The sequence below is a fragment of the Lissotriton vulgaris genome, chromosome 2_1 (assembly GCF_964263255.1).
Source record: "Lissotriton vulgaris chromosome 2_1, aLisVul1.2, whole genome shotgun sequence".
Taxonomy (NCBI): Eukaryota; Metazoa; Chordata; class Amphibia; order Caudata; family Salamandridae; genus Lissotriton; species Lissotriton vulgaris.
In genome coordinates, this window is record NC_141687.1 from 1,707,535,796 (window position 1) to 1,707,551,964 (window position 16,169).

The following is a 16,169-nucleotide window of genomic DNA, read 5'->3' on the forward strand; positions in this document are numbered from 1 at the left end:
TCACAGCAAAATACTGCTGCCTACCAACCAGGGATCCTGGAAAGCATAGCACATCCATCAAATGATCAGATGCCGCATCAGACCTATACATTGCTCAAACCAGAGTACACCACGAAAGGTCGCCATGACCTGCTGAATCGCGGGAATATACTAAAATTACTTTGGGCAATCCCCACCTTGAATGACCTGAATGCTTCAGATTTGCTTGCAATTGAGTTCCTCCCCGCAGATAATCCAGAAAATCCGGAAACAAGGGCACTATGGAAATCAGCGGCTACAGCGCAAAGAGTACTAAATCACTACACCACCTTTAAGGATTGGGGCATTCAAATCAGCCCCTACGATCTTCCAGCTTATCCGGCACCGCTATTAACCATGAGCCCAAGACAAGTTCCACAAAAATGCTCTCGGCCCTCCACCTCTGTTCTAAAAGGAGCCCTCAGTTGCTCAGAGCCTAGAAGGGCTGTTAACCGAGGTAAACAATTTTCGCCTTTAAGGGCGGAACTTTCAAGCAGCCGGAACTCTGGTCTTGCTGACCAATGTGTTAGAACAATAACCCTGGCAACAATGACCCAATGACATAACAACTACGTAGCCCAGGATAAAGTCACGCCGAAAGTAGCAACGATACGCCTTTGCTCGTAGAACGTAAATGGTTTGGCAGCAAAATCTCAGGACTCAGATTTTCTTCAATATCTTAACAACTTTGATATCATCATGCTACAGGAAACATGGCTCATAGAAACACTGCATATCCATGGCTTTCGCTGTTTCGCTCGCCCCGCCACTAAGGGAAGCAAAATGGGCCACGCTTCAGGGGGGCTGGCGACCTACATCTCAATAACATCCATACCAACAGCGGAAGTAACGAGCCGGAAAAGGATGTAGAACTAGCAGTTAAACTTACTCTCCCATGGGAAGAAGCAACGTCTGAAGTAATTCTGTTCAATGTTTACATCCATCCGAAACGAACAACTGGCACTGCAAAACTAATAGAACTAGTAACTTTGCACGTAGACTGCTCAGAAGTCTCACACTTTATTCTGTCAGGGGACATGAATCTATTTTTAATGGGAACATTTGAGTCAAAGGAAGTCTGTCTCCAATCACTACATTACAACTTACCACAGCAAAGCTCCTTTTCGCATGGGAGGCCGAACAAGGTAAATCGTCACTTCCTGGAAGATCTTGAACATCTAAACCTGAGGGCCCTTAACGAAAGATCACCCAACGACACTCCCCCAGCGGCAAGCTACCACACAGAGCAATCAAGCTCGCTTATAGACTACACGTTGGCTAGCCTTTCAGTGCTGCAATATGCAACAGGCTTTAAAATGGGCTATATAGGGGACAGTGATCACCACCCACAGGAGACTAGTATGGCTATGCACAGTATCTTCCCCGTTTTACAACTAGGCTCAAGTTACACAACCAACTATAAGAGGATCAAGTTCTCAACAGAATCCATAAAGACCTTAACAGATACAGCAATCAACCTTATATCGGCTCAATCACGTGGCGAGAACCAGAACAATTCCTGGGAACGCTTTACAAGTAACTTTAGCGCTCTAAAAGCAACAGCTACCAAACCAAGGCCCTCTTACGGGCAGTCACAACCGAATAAACTATCTACGAGTCAAAGATTATAAGTAAAAGGACTTAAAAAATCAATAAAGGGTTTGCTAAGATCTTTTCGCCTGGACCCACGTAATATTGCGCTTACCTCTAACGTGCGGAAACAGAGAACCACACTAAAGAGGCTGAAATGTAATATTTACAACAACGAACAGGACCTCTGGGCCAAACTCTTGCATAACATCAAGCATAATGCCAGTGACAGATTCTGGAAAACGGTCAATAAGATAATACACCCGAACCATGGGGGCCTTACCTCCTTCATACTAGAGAAAACATGGGCAAGCTATCTAAAGTCCCACTTTAACAGCCAAAGTCTCATTGACTTAATGCCGGGGAAGATCAAAATAGCCAAGGAACCAGTTGATTCCGTCAACTGTAGCAGAGTAAGCGGTAGCTCCCCTCCCGCAAACCACAAAGCTGGCTTTTGCTTAAAGACAATTAGCACATCTGAACCCGCTGGAGGAAAGCTATACAGCAACAAATGTTCACCCGCCACTGAACAGCTCTTAATCAAAAAACAGATCAAGAAGGGTAAAAAGGAGGGAGCACCAGGGCCTAGCGGAATTCCACCAGCAGTGTTTAAGGAAAAACCGGAGGACTGGGCAAAAATACTCCACTCACTATTTCTGGAAGTACGATATCTGGGCACAATTCCAGACTCATGGAAAGGGTCGATAATCGTCCCAATCCACAACACGGGCAGCAAGAATTTACCAGCCAACTATCGATAAGTAGCCCTGATCGATAACGAAGCCAAATATTTTGCGGGCACATTGCTGAAGAAACTGTCAATCTGGGCAGAAAACAATAAAATAATCCAGTTAAACCAGACAGGATTCCGAAAATGCTCCGGTACAACAACTAATATTATGGCAATGTCACTGTTAATCGACATGGCAAAAACCAGGAAAATGCAGCTACATGTCTGCTTTATTGACTATAGTGCCGCTTTTCACAATGTGGACAGGCCCAAATTATGGTCCAAGTTAGTCAGATGGGGCATTCCCAACAATCTCCTATCAATGATCATGCTCCTACACTCCGACACCTGGGTACAAGTAAAATTAGGCTCAGGAACGCGCCTCTCAAGGAAAATCAAAACATCAAAAGGGCTGAAACAGGGTTGCATGCTGGCCCCCATGTTATTCAATCTATTAATGGCAGATCTAACCCTGGCACTCGATAAATGCAATTTGCAAGCACCCAGATTAGGGGGTTCCCCAATATCTAATTTACTTTACGCGGACGACGTTGTCCTACTCAGCTACACGGCAGTGGGCCTGCAACATCTCCTGAATTGCCCAGAGGTCTATTCAAAAGAAAACAGTCTCCTAATAAACTTAAGCAAAACAAGGACCATGACAATCAACAAGAAACTAAAAAAGTCCTATCAATGGCACCTGGGTAGCAAACACATTGAGCCAGCAGAGGCTTATAAGTATTTGGGCATCTACATATACAAAGAAGGCTTAATCAGCCGCCAGCAACAGGAGAGTAAAAGGAAAGGGATGATCCTCGCACTCTCTTTGAAAGGAGTATCAGCAAAACTACTCGGCCCCACTCCGAACCAACTCTTGATGGTAGCCCGGGCCAAAATATTACCTTCTATTACCTACGGCACCGAGGCACTGCGTGGGAGAGTTAGCAACCTCCTGGATAAAACACTGGTCAAAGCATATAGAACAATGTTCAGCCTCCTGACCTACACCTCACCGGCACAAATTTGTTTGGAGTTTGGTCTCATAAAGCAAACCTGGGCCAGCTATGGAGCTTTCATCAACTGCTGGCACAAGATTAGGTCAGCAAATCCTAACACATTAAATCACCTCCTCTGGCAAGAGATCCAACAGAGGCAGAACTCACCCGCAGGACAATATCTTAAGGAGGCTTTGACAATCACAGGCCTTTCCCCCTTATGAGACACACACTGCCTCCATTCAGCGTTCAAAAAAACGATGTGGAAGACACTGAAGACACACTCCTTGCTAGAGGACAAGGCGACCTTTTCGGTTAGAGCGCACGCCTGGATGACTCTGGCCACATATAAGTCCCTAGCCCCACAATATTACTTTAATTTGGGATACTCAAAAATACTGAAAGAAAATGTTTTAAAGTTCAGGCTAGGAGTGTTACCAACCACGCAGCAGCTCCCTCCCTGGAAGAGGGTGCAGACTTTTACTCAATGCAGTCTGTGCAATAAGGATCAAGGTGACATCACACACATCATCTGTACCTGCACGGAGCTGAGTCAAGAAAGGAGGCAGCTGCTAAAAATCCCACTCAATCAAAGAGAGATCAGGACACGGAGACAAGCAGCCCTGGCATGCTTTGATCCTTCATCGCCACAATTGAACAGAAGGCTAGTCAGATTCCTTGAAGCAGCTCGGTCAAAAATGCCAAACTGAATCTCATTCTGCAGACAATTGGTCTACGGGGGCAATTTTCATTAAGTGGTCGGCCAACCGCCACAGCGGATCGCAACTTTTCTATAGGTCGCAAAGGCATAACTAGCCGGGTCCTTATAACTGTAATGACACAGAAGTCCTTTGCAGTTCACGCTGCGACACTCATGAGTGAGCATGAACATTTTAAATATCGATCATTTTAAATATGGATCATTTTAAAAATTGAATTATTTGTTCTTTTTGTATGTATTGCAATGGTTTTAAGTAACTATGCAAATAAAGTTTTACCTAACCTTACCTTCTTTTGAGGGCAGTCTAAAGCTTTTCATATTTCTCTATATAGGTGTATAGCTATGACTTTACGTTTCAACCCCGATCAACTACCCTGTCCATGCTGAAGCGATGGTCTAGCGATAGCCTAGCAGCAGGCAGACTGTGTGCCTGATTCTACTGCATTTCAAAAGTATCGAAGGTAGCACTAACTCACTGGCCGATACCATTCTTTATTACTATGTGTTTGCATCCTCAGATTTACAATAGTTTCTTCTCCGTTTTACTTTCTGAACTTAGCCTACTCTAAGTCAGGTTTGCCTTATTCTCCATCATAGTTTTTCTGCAAATTGCCTAGTCTTCATTTCAAGGGTCTCAATCTCTCCTTCCTTGAAAATCATACTTCTGCAAACTAACAATACCGGATTTCCTGTAGGTTATTTATTAATCCTACCATACATATGTGCACCCCTAAACACAGACTAACTAGCCCACAGCTCCATATTTTTCTGTGCTTCCTGACTTTAAATCATGCCCCTGAAGGTACACAGTCACATACACACAATGATACAAGTCTGGTGTTGTGCTTCCTGACTATAAGCACTCTTTCTGTAGGTACATGCACTTACCCCCAACTACTGATCACCTAACTCCTATTAATTTAATATACCACAAAGAAACTCAAGTGAATGCATGGAATGTTTTCCTTAAAAGCACAAGCACATTATACACACATAAAGAACACTAAGCAATAACCACTGGATTAACTACTAACCCTGGGTTCCACAGCAGTGTGCTACCCGGAGCACAGTGCTTCGAAACCCCTGTCATGCGAAGTAAGGGCAATATAAATTCAATACTCAATACTGTGACAGAGGTCAGTGATCTATCAGCCTCAGCTTGGGGTGTATGGGTGGGGCATACAGCCAATCAGCATGCAGTTCATATTTAGCACCCTAAGATGAGTGAGAGGCTCTTTACTGCCCAGATGAGATCTACCTGCCATAGTGAGCCGCGTAGTAAAGGAGACGTGAGGTTGGGTGCCCATGTAGAGCGTGCATGTGTAATTCCCAGCGTCCTCTGCACGCAGGTGCTGGAAGGTCAGAAAGGCGGTGCCATCATCGAGTAGCTCAGCGCTCAGTCGTGCCCCTCTTCCACCGAGAGCCAAGGGAAGGCAGTTCTTGCGCCACTGCAGGTCAAAGTCTGGGTCAGCCCGCAGGAGGTCAAGGCTTTCTTGGTCCAGGGGGCAAAACAGGTGGTTGACGGGCTCTTGCACTGTCCACACTGTGTGGTCGTAGAAGCGGTTAGCATCAACGCAAGAGGAAGTGGTGGTATCTGAAAGCAAGAAGAGTGGGTTAATGAGTACCAGGAGGGCATGTGTAATGATCTCTAAGAAGTGAAAGGACAGAAATGCAACACTGGTCTACATTAGAGGGCTGTCACACCCTGAACATTCCTGTCCCGCTGCCCATCTGCTGCCTGGCAGACCCAGACACCTGGACCATATTGCACAGGAAGCTCTTCAGAAAGGCAAGGAGGACAAGAGCCTTCTCTACAACCCAAGGATTTCAAGGAACCTAAAGCAAACAAACAAACAATTGCCCCCTTCTAAGTGACCATCTATTGGGGCTTCTCTACAAACACTTGCTATGAAGGTGCACACTGCTTGGCCTTGCCTACAACGCACCTAACCTGCCATTAAAATAATTGTGCATCACTGCCAGGGCCTGCAGTATTGCAAGTCTATGTTACTAGAGGCCACTACTGTGTGCCTCTTTAGCCCTGTCATTCTTCATTTGTGCGTGATATTTCCTCGTGATTTATTTGCCTGGATACTCAGACAGCAGACAGCGATTCTGAGTGTAATTTCCAAAATTTCTAAAATCTCCAGAATTTGTAAAGTGCCCAAAATTTAAGAGGATCTAAGAAATCTGTATTTTCTGTAGAAAAATATGTTTAGTAGATTTGGATTGTTTCTAGAATACCCTATTATTTACAGTGTTGTGAAGGAAGACATGCTGTGTAAAATAGGATAGTGTAAGCAGTACAATTGAGAGATCCAGCTGGACCCGGGGCTGCCCCAGTAAAATGTGCTTAATTTGTGCCGGAGTAATTTATTGACATCGGGACATATTCCATACTGCCAGCAGGTTGCTTAATTTTCATGCAGAGCAGTGATGTGCAAGGAGTGTGTGTGTGGGTGTGGGGGAGTAATTTTCTCTTCAAGTTGGGTCCAACACAAGGGCCTTGTTTAAAGGCCCCTCAATACACCAGTAGTTGGGAGTCTCATCCTGGCTGGGAGCTTTCTGGAGCCTATTACCTAGATGCCAATGCAATAAAAGTAAACAGGCGCACTCAGCCTGTTAGCGCTTCACAAGTGCCTAATAGAAACTACGATTTGGAGACAGGTTTTGACATTGTTCAAGCACTGTATGTCAGAGATATGCATGAAGAATGTCAGATGTATCTGTCCGTATGAGTAATTAGACTAGTAACAATTTTAATAGCACTTAAGGTATTTATTTTATTCCCCTTATAGTGCTTTTCGTCTCAATGTAGGGTGTCAGAGCACTTTATACATTACACACACATATTATACAGAGACAATCATACAAGTGGGTAAATCAATGTACAGGAACTGTTACATAAGACAATGAGGGTTAGTTATGACGTGTTGGAGTTACATATCATCCATACTGGTAGACTTAATATGATTGGTCCGGAGAGATACAAACTCAGGATTTAAAACATAATTCAGCAGTTATGGTTCAGTCAGCAGTTATGGTTGTCTGTACTAATAAAACTATATCACTATCAAAATGAATGATTTTCAGAAACCTTAGAATAACAAAAACTTTAGAGAAAAATATGACTCCAAACATATGCCTTGCGGTTGTCATGCCGCTCCATGACACCAGTTCATTGCTCATTGTGCTATATTAGACATGTTGTAACTTATAAAAGGCAAGTAACCCCCGGGGCATCTCTTTTGCCTCTTGTATCTTCTTCTTTTTGTCTCGTCTCATTACTAACCATGTAAGTGCAATGCACCTTGTATATATAAATTCAATAAAAAAATTACTGAAATAAAAAAATTAAAAAAATAATAATAAAAAGCTCTCAGTGACGAAAGCAGTAACCCACTTAGATATATGCACAAAAATTACAAATCACGTGGTCTGTATGTTACATGTTGTACTTTGCAGCAGACGTATTAGCCCTTTATGCTACTTTATGGTGCAACAAAACTGTGACTGGACAAAACACAGATCTCTCCGACAAGTGCATTAACCACCAGAGTTTTATTACCATTATAATTATCCACTCAAAACTGATGGACACACAAAGATCTACGCAATAGGTGCCTTCCCCGTGAGATATTTTACGATGCAGCCTGTTCGTGACCATGACATCCAGAACATATTTATTGCCACATTTGTCATTGTTGCCAATTTCTTTGTGGCAGAGCTTTAAAAAACATAAATGTACAAGCTGGCTGTCAGACTCAGCTTTTCATGGCAGTGCCTCTCATGACTCCAGCCCCTTACTTCTAGCACACCTTCCCTCCAGTGGCAGCTTCTACCGAATGGCGATGGCGGGGTGGGTGGGCAGAGGAATGGGAAAAAAATGTGCACTTGCATAGGTACTGCCGCCACCGCTCCTCCGTCTTTCTTACGACGAAGCAAGAAGCACACAGGCTCCCAGACCCCCCTTAGCCAATCACGACACTGCTGTCATCAGCATGACAGCAACGTTGTGATTGGTTTCGGAGTGCCGTGGTTCGAAGCTCAGACAGGGACTGGGAGCCTGTGCATGTTCTCCACCCAAGTTGTGCAATACAGCCGGGTGGAGAACATGCGAAGTGTGGATGACTGTATGGCCGGCCAAACTGTCATGCACACTTAAGGTGCCCACCACTACTACTCCTGTTCTAGACAGTCCAGCCCCACCCACACCAAAGCCAGTACAGAAAAATAAAATTATAATATTATGTTATTATCATTTTATTTTTCCTTTTTGAACTGATCTGAGAGCAGTGGGATAACGCTCTTCCGCCTTAGAGGTGGAGTAGCCGCTGCTCCCGCCCCCCAATTTTGTGGAACTCTGGAGTAAATGTTTTACATTTCCAGTACGGAGTATAAATAGGGCCATTGGAAGTATGCGATTCTGCAATTGCTGTTTTCCACATAATTATGCACTTGCCACATAAATTATCATCACCTGCTGCATAATCTTTAGATTTAAACAACAAAAAATGTATGTTACTCAAAATGGTCGAACTAAGCGTTGACTTTACCTCAATGATAGCAGTTGTTTATTCTCAAACAAAAAATTAGGTTGTTTTAATTGCTTGGTTGTGGAACATCTTTGCTATGCTATTGCAACGAATAAACAGACACACAAATGTCAAAAACGTGCAGTCACCCAAAAAGACTACGGGGGAATAGGTATTGGCAGGATGGGCCATCTCTGATTTCGATGGGGGCAGAGATGTCACCTACCACACTTGCAAATCACAAAGACTCTGCATAAGCACACTCACAAAGGGTTTCACACAAGTATTTTGTGCCCCCAGACAAACTAGGGCCAGAGTAGGGAGGCAGGAAATTCCACACACCTCTGCAGTAGGACTGTAGGACGTTCTCCCACTTCAAAGTGGGCACCAGGTATAAATACTGGATCCTCAGACCCAACTCTTCAGTACACTCTGTACCTTTGGAAGACTCCTTCACCTGGACTCTGCATGCTGTGAGTCCTATTCTCCCAAGTGGTGCCCCTCCAGTCCTGGACACTTGGGAGTGGGGCTAAGGTACTCAACCAGCCCAGTTTTGGTCTCTACCAAAAAAGAAGCAGTGCAGACGCAAACCCAACGCAGTTCTTCAGAGCACCTCATTGAAACCAATGCAGTGTGACGCAGCGAAAATCTAAGCCTACATCGCAGCTCACTAGAATCGCTGCTGTGTGACATGTCCTTGACACGGACCTTGTAGCTCCTCATCTGAACCGAAGCATGTGGACCTCACATAGCTTCTCAGGACCACCGCTGCCCAACGCAAACCTCTGCAACTAGGATTTAAGGTACGGGACTAACTTGATCCCTGTATCCAGCCCTCCCTCCATCAAACGGCCTGAACTTGTGACTTTTTTCTGGTCTGGTGCAACCAGATAACTACAGTTGGTGCTTTGTGCTTTTAATCTAAATTGGTTTTGGATTTTTCTTGTGTTGTGTTTTCACTTTATTACTATTTCCGTGCTGCATAAATACTTTAGCAAAGAGAACAATTGATGGACAGAATGCAGAACAATGTCATACATTCACCCCAGTACAGAGACCTGGGCCTAAACTGCCTGCTTTTGTGCCAAGCTACCAGACGGATGAGAACAGGTAAATGTGGGGTTTACTTGTGTTTCACCTGGATAACAATTGTGGTTGCTGCTTGAATAGAGTTTCACCCCACTCAGCAAGTCTGTATGAGTAATCAAACTAGTAACGATTTAAATAGCACCTAATTTGTTTATTTTATTTATTTTATAGTGCTTCTTGTCTCAGTTTAGTGTGTCAGAGCACTTTACATCTCACACACACATACACATATTATACAGAGACAATGAATCATACAAGTGTGTAAATCAATGTACAGGAAATGTTACATAAGACAATGGGGTTAAAAGAAATAAAATAATAAAGTGCTATTTAAACCGTTACTAGTGTAATTACTCATACAGACAGATAACTTCAGACAGATATGTCTGACATTCTGTGACACCCTACAGCTACTAATGCCAGTGTAGGGTGTCACAGCACTTTGCATAACACATACAGTATACAGAGACTATGACTAATACATGTAAATCAGTCTTTTAGAAATGTTACGTAAAATAAAAAGGATTACAAGTGTAAAATCATGTCATCCATACTAGTAGACAGTATATTTTAACAGTGTTTGCTCTGGAGAAGCATGAACTCAGGATATAAAACATACCACAGCACTTGGAGTTGGCTTTACTAAAAACAATGATTTCTACACAAACAAAGCATTTTTAGCAACGTTATGATAATGAAAGGCTGGGAAAATATATAACGTCCTAACCTATACAATACCATGCAATTTGCATGCAGCACTTTGATGGTAGTTCATAGGTCACTGTGCTTCATTAGGATTGTAACTTATGCACTGCAATGTTCAAAAGGTTTTCTGTGACAAAAGCACTAATCCACTGAACTATCCACATACCGTTCTGTGATCTCCATGGTACACATTCTTCGCAGCAGTCATATTAACCCTCTGTGCTACTTTATGATGAGTAAAAATTGCCACTGTTCAAAATAACTCGCTCCAGCAGGAACAGTAATCCCCAAAGTTATCTTGACATGTTATTGTTGCCAGAAAACTGCTGAAAATACAAGGAACTCTACATTAAGTGCATTTAAACCCATAAGTTATTTCTAAACACAGCAACCCTCCTTCCTCGTGATCAACACCAGGTGGGCTGCACTGGTTGCACCAACCTAAAGCAAACAGGTGTACTTATCCAGTACAGGCAACTCCCAAGCTTCCTGACCTTGTGCACCCCTAAACACAAACTGACTATAGCCCATTGCTGGATTGTTCTGTGTTTCATGACTGAAAACCATGCCCCTGAAGGTATACTGTTGAGTGTAAGCACTAATCGTATGTGTACATACACACATGCACAGAGGTGCACGCACATAGAAGTTCATCACCGGGCTAAGATGTACTTCTTGGTTCGAAGGCGTGTTCCTGAAGCAACCCCTTCAAACAAACAGTCACAAAGACAGACAACCACACAGGTATACTAGTCCAGTTCACAGCTCTCCTCTAGTCCTGATGCATGCCCTCATGTTTACATGGTGAAAGTCAAACACAGATGTATGGACTCAGCGCTGGACCTGCCTCTACATCCTCATCGCAAGCCTTGCTCCTGTAGGTGATGTGTGGGCGCACATACACCTGCCTCTAAATCCTGTGGGTATTCGCAGTCACGTCATGACACACAAACACACACAGTTCAGCATGGGAATCTCGACCACTACCTTATTGTAAGAGCTACCCCTGAGAGCTTAGATATATATAGCATCACACAGCGGTGTACTAGTCCGATGCGGATCTCTTATGTGCTGCCTGGTTTTAAATCCTGTTCCTGTATTTTAGCATATACAAATAGGCTTGTGCGGGACTCATGTGCCATCCTGCTTCTCATTTTCTCTTTATAACCAACCCAAAATGTTTTCCTGTATCGGAGACTAAAGTGACGAATCTCATGACAGGTTTTTGACTGTTGCTTAACAGATTACTAGACTACGTTGGGCAACATAGGGTCAGCTGAAGCGATACTCCTTTTAATATATGTGACTACTGTCCTCCTTTCCAGTGTTCAAACAATGTTATGTGAAAAGCACTCCTTATTTTGTCTCCTTAACCTGAATTTTATCAAATAATATATGGTGCTACCCCATATCTTGACTAGCCCCTAGTCAAGTTGTTACAAATTACAAAAGAATCACAGAAACCTGTGGTATGGGGAGCACTATTCACTCATTCACGATTACGTGTTGGGTTTTTTTCTTTTGTTTTATCTACACATCTTTCATGAATTTAAAACATTATGATCCAAAGAAATTAATTAACATAGAATGTTCGCAAACTGTGTCAACAATCATACAGATCGGACTGAGAACGTGAAAAAACACCAAAATAAATTCTTCGAACAGTGCTTTGTATTTCCTTTCTTCAAGATATTTTTATTCTTCTTTTTCATCAATGAAAGTTTTGGTTCCATCAAACATCTTATGAAGCCATGTCCCAATGCATTTCGGTATGCACCTTCTTCAGGGGAATGTGCTACAAATAACATAAAGGTCTATCACATGTATATCAAAGAAAATATTTACAGTTTTATACAACACCTTGTTCTCATGCACAGAAACCAGAAGATCTCATGAATTGTGGCTACTTTACATATGCAGTAAAAATCATGCTCAACAAAGTTCACCTGCCACATATCAGTCTAAAACATGGTGTGCAACCAATAGTACCATCACCTACTTCTCACTACATGCAAGTGTGAACAAACGTAAACAACAAATAAATAAAACCACGTGTGCCGCCTAATAATCCAAAAATCCAAAAATCAAGAAGTGTCACAGACGTGCACTCTTACCTTCACTCACAGCAATCAGAAATGAAATTCCGAACTATCCTTATTCTAAAAGATAACAACAACATCGAAAGCCTTACTATGCTGTCCCCAATCATAGGTGTGTAATCAGGCTATTGAAAATCAACCGGTACTCACTCGGTCTTGTGGACCCCACGTCTTAATCCTTATAGCCGTATTCTAATAGACTCATGTCCTTGCTCTAAAATATAGAAACAGGAGGACTCCTTAGTATTTAATTCAGGTTTTCATCAGGATTGTTCTAGAGAACCACGAATTGTGTCTCACCTCTCGCTACGAGTGTACTGCATAACGCTGGAGTTCCTTCGTGTGTCTCTCTCCGTTCGATCAAAACCGTGTTGGAAACGCCGATGCACGGCGTGTGACATCATAACACGCTTAACATAAAAAACGGACTACGCGCTACCTCATCCTCAACCAAAATGGCGGTTACGTTTCTTTACTCGGCAGAGATTAAACAAGGGATTCTCTTCCTAAATTAAATGATACTGTATCTGCCTAAAAAACGTGAACAGTACCTATTGCATATGTGGTCTAGTATTGTAAGTGAGATTTATTGAGCATAAATGACACATAATAAATTCATGAGATCTTCTGGTTTCTGTGCATGAGAACAAGGTGTTGTATAAAACTGTAAATATTTTCTTTGATATACATGTGATAGACCTTTATGTTATTTGTAGCACATTCCCCTGAAGAAGGTGCATACCGAAATGCATTGGGACATGGCTTCATAAGATGTTTGATGGAACCAAAACTTTCATTGATGAAAAAGAAGAATAAAAATATCTTGAAGAAAGGAAATACAAAGCACTGTTCGAAGAATTTATTTTGGTGTTTTTTCACGTTCTCAGTCCGATCTGTATGATTGTTGACACAGTTTGCGAACATTCTATGTTAATTAATTTCTTTGGATCATAGGGGCAGATGTAGGTAGCCCTTTACCGATCGGAATCGGCCGAAAATACACATTTTCGGTAATTTTACCGAATCGGTATCATTACCGAATCGGTAAATTTACCGATTCGGTAATATGTACCGAATCGGTAAAATAATTACTGATTCGGTAATATTTACCGATTCGGTAAAATTACCGAAAATGCAATGTAGGTAGGCAATGTACCTTCTGCACATGGCTTACAGAATCGGTATTTTACCATGGAATACAAATCCATGGTAAAATACCGATTCCGGTGTGCATGCACACCTATGCCATGTGACAGGCAGACCTGCCCTTAGGGCAGGTATGCCTGCCACATGGCACCCACGCCTGTTTAGGGGGTGCCAGGGGGTGTCAAAGTGACACCCCCTGCACCCTTGTGAGAATCCCTTGTTTAATCTCTGCCGAGTAAAGAAACGTAACCGCCATTTTGGTTGAGGATGAGGTAGCGCGTAGTCCGTTTTTTATGTTAAGCGTGTTATGATGTCACACGCCGTGCATCGGCGTTTCCAACACGGTTTTGATCGAACGGAGAGAGACACACGAAGGAACTCCAGCGTTATGCAGTACACTCGTAGCGAGAGGTGAGACACAATTCGTGGTTCTCTAGAACAATCCTGATGAAAACCTGAATTAAATACTAAGGAGTCCTCCTGTTTCTATATTTTAGAGCAAGGACATGAGTCTATTAGAATACGGCTATAAGGATTAAGACGTGGGGTCCACAAGACCGAGTGAGTACCGGTTGATTTTCAATAGCCTGATTACACACCTATGATTGGGGACAGCATAGTAAGGCTTTCGATGTTGTTGTTATCTTTTAGAATAAGGATAGTTCTGAATTTCATTTCTGATTGCTGTGAGTGAAGGTAAGAGTGCACGTCTGTGACACTTCTTGATTTTTGGATTTTTGGATTATTAGGCGGCACACGTGGTTTTATTTATTTGTTGTTTACGTTTGTTCACACTTGCATGTAGTGAGAAGTAGGTGATGGTACTATTGGTTGCACACCATGTTTTAGACTGGCAGGTGAACTTTGTTGAGCATGATTTTTACTGCATATGTAAAGTAGCCACAATTCATGAGATCTTCTGGTTTCTGTGCATGAGAACAAGGTGTTGTATAAAACTGTAAATATTTTCTTTTATATACATGTGATAAACCTTTATGTTATTTGTAGCACATTCCCCTGAAGAAGGTGCATACCGAAATGCATTGGGACATGGCTTCATAAGATGTTTGATGGAACCAAAACTTTCATTGATGAAAAAGAAGAATAAAAATATCTTGAAGAAAGGAAATACAAAGCACTGTTCGAAGAATTTATTTTGGTGTTTTTTCACGTTCTCAGTCCGATCTGTATGATTGTTGACACAGTTTGCGAACATTCTATGTTAATTAATTTCTTTGGATCATAATGTTTTAAATTGATGAAATATGTGTAGATAAAACAAAAGAAAAAAACCCAACACGTAATCGTGAATGAGTGAATAGTGCTCCCCATACCACAGGTTTCTGTGATTCTCCTGTCCAGTGTGCCAGGTGCCTGAGCAGCATAGTTCCAGTCTGGAACCTCCAAGCGATCTGTGTATGTTCATCGCGCCTTTATGTAACATCATACATGCAAGAGTTTATGCCCATATGACAACCAGATGATGTGCTTTGATTAAACCCCTATGCAAGAATGTATCCGAACTGTACATACAGAGTTCAGATATGGTGTCTGTAGTAATTCACAATGGAGCTGTTATTGCAAGTGAAGTTTCATAAGGTAGAAAGCAACAGCTGTGGTCCTACCTCTCTTTTTTATTTAATAACTTAAGAACAATGCCTGGACAATGTATTTTTTGTCGCGTATGTAATATGTTCCGATATGTGTTCTCCAAGATGAAATGTTGCTGATGGGCATAATAAGACAATTAAATACTTGGCAATTTGTTGAGTAAGATTTAGTATCTGGCTTCTCTGGTTCCAGAAAATGGCGATGCTTGTAACAAGGACTGTCCAGTGAAATGCTCTTCAAAACGTTCACGGCAGAGCCACTACTCATGCAAAAAAATGTCATCGGCCCTCCCAAACTAACAAACAGATTTTCTCACAGATATTCTATAAAATGTTAAATACTGAAAGGTATCTAAAGAATCCTAGTGGGGCTTGAGTGCACTCACTTTAACAAGCATAGAAAATCTTATTTGCACTGGTGCTGCTTTCTAATTTATTACAATAAATATATGCAGAATAAAACACAGCAAACAAGCCAAACGAGATCTGCAGGGTAAAGCGGCATAATAAAAGAACTGTCAAAAAACAATCTTATATCTGACTTGTCTCTTACAAGAAATCATGTGTGAAACAGAAAAAATATTGTAACAAACAAATAAGCCAAATTGTAGGGGGGGGGGTGCATTAGAAAGTACCAAAGACATTTTGAAAAAACATGCTTATTTATGTCTTTTATTTAGAGAAATGATTATGTCTAGCAACTGGCTTCATGTTGTGTGATAGATCTAGCTAGTCCTGGAAATGTCTTACAATTTTCAATGCTAAACTAGATGTCCCAAAATGTAATGCAGAGTGTCCCAATACTAGGCCAAATAGCAGCTCTAAATATATTTAACAATTATAACATGGCAGTTATGTTCAAAGGTTGTATGACAGAGGCATGCATGGCATTAACATGCATGCCTCTACTATGCTTCCTAAACAACGAATG

General features: G+C 42.0%; 1 protein-coding gene across 2 annotated transcripts in view; it reads right to left on the reverse strand.

Moving 5' to 3' along the window:
- SIGIRR (single Ig and TIR domain containing) overlaps positions 1-16,169 on the reverse strand; it is a 169,544-nt gene that overhangs the window by 141,113 nt on the left and 12,262 nt on the right. For both annotated transcript variants that reach the window (XM_086957702.1, XM_086957701.1), the window contains exon 2: positions 5,313-5,648. In XM_086957702.1, coding sequence (XP_086813828.1) covers positions 5,313-5,361 — 49 coding nt within the window. In that variant the 5' untranslated portion in view covers positions 5,362-5,648. The remainder of the gene's footprint in view (positions 1-5,312; positions 5,649-16,169) is intronic.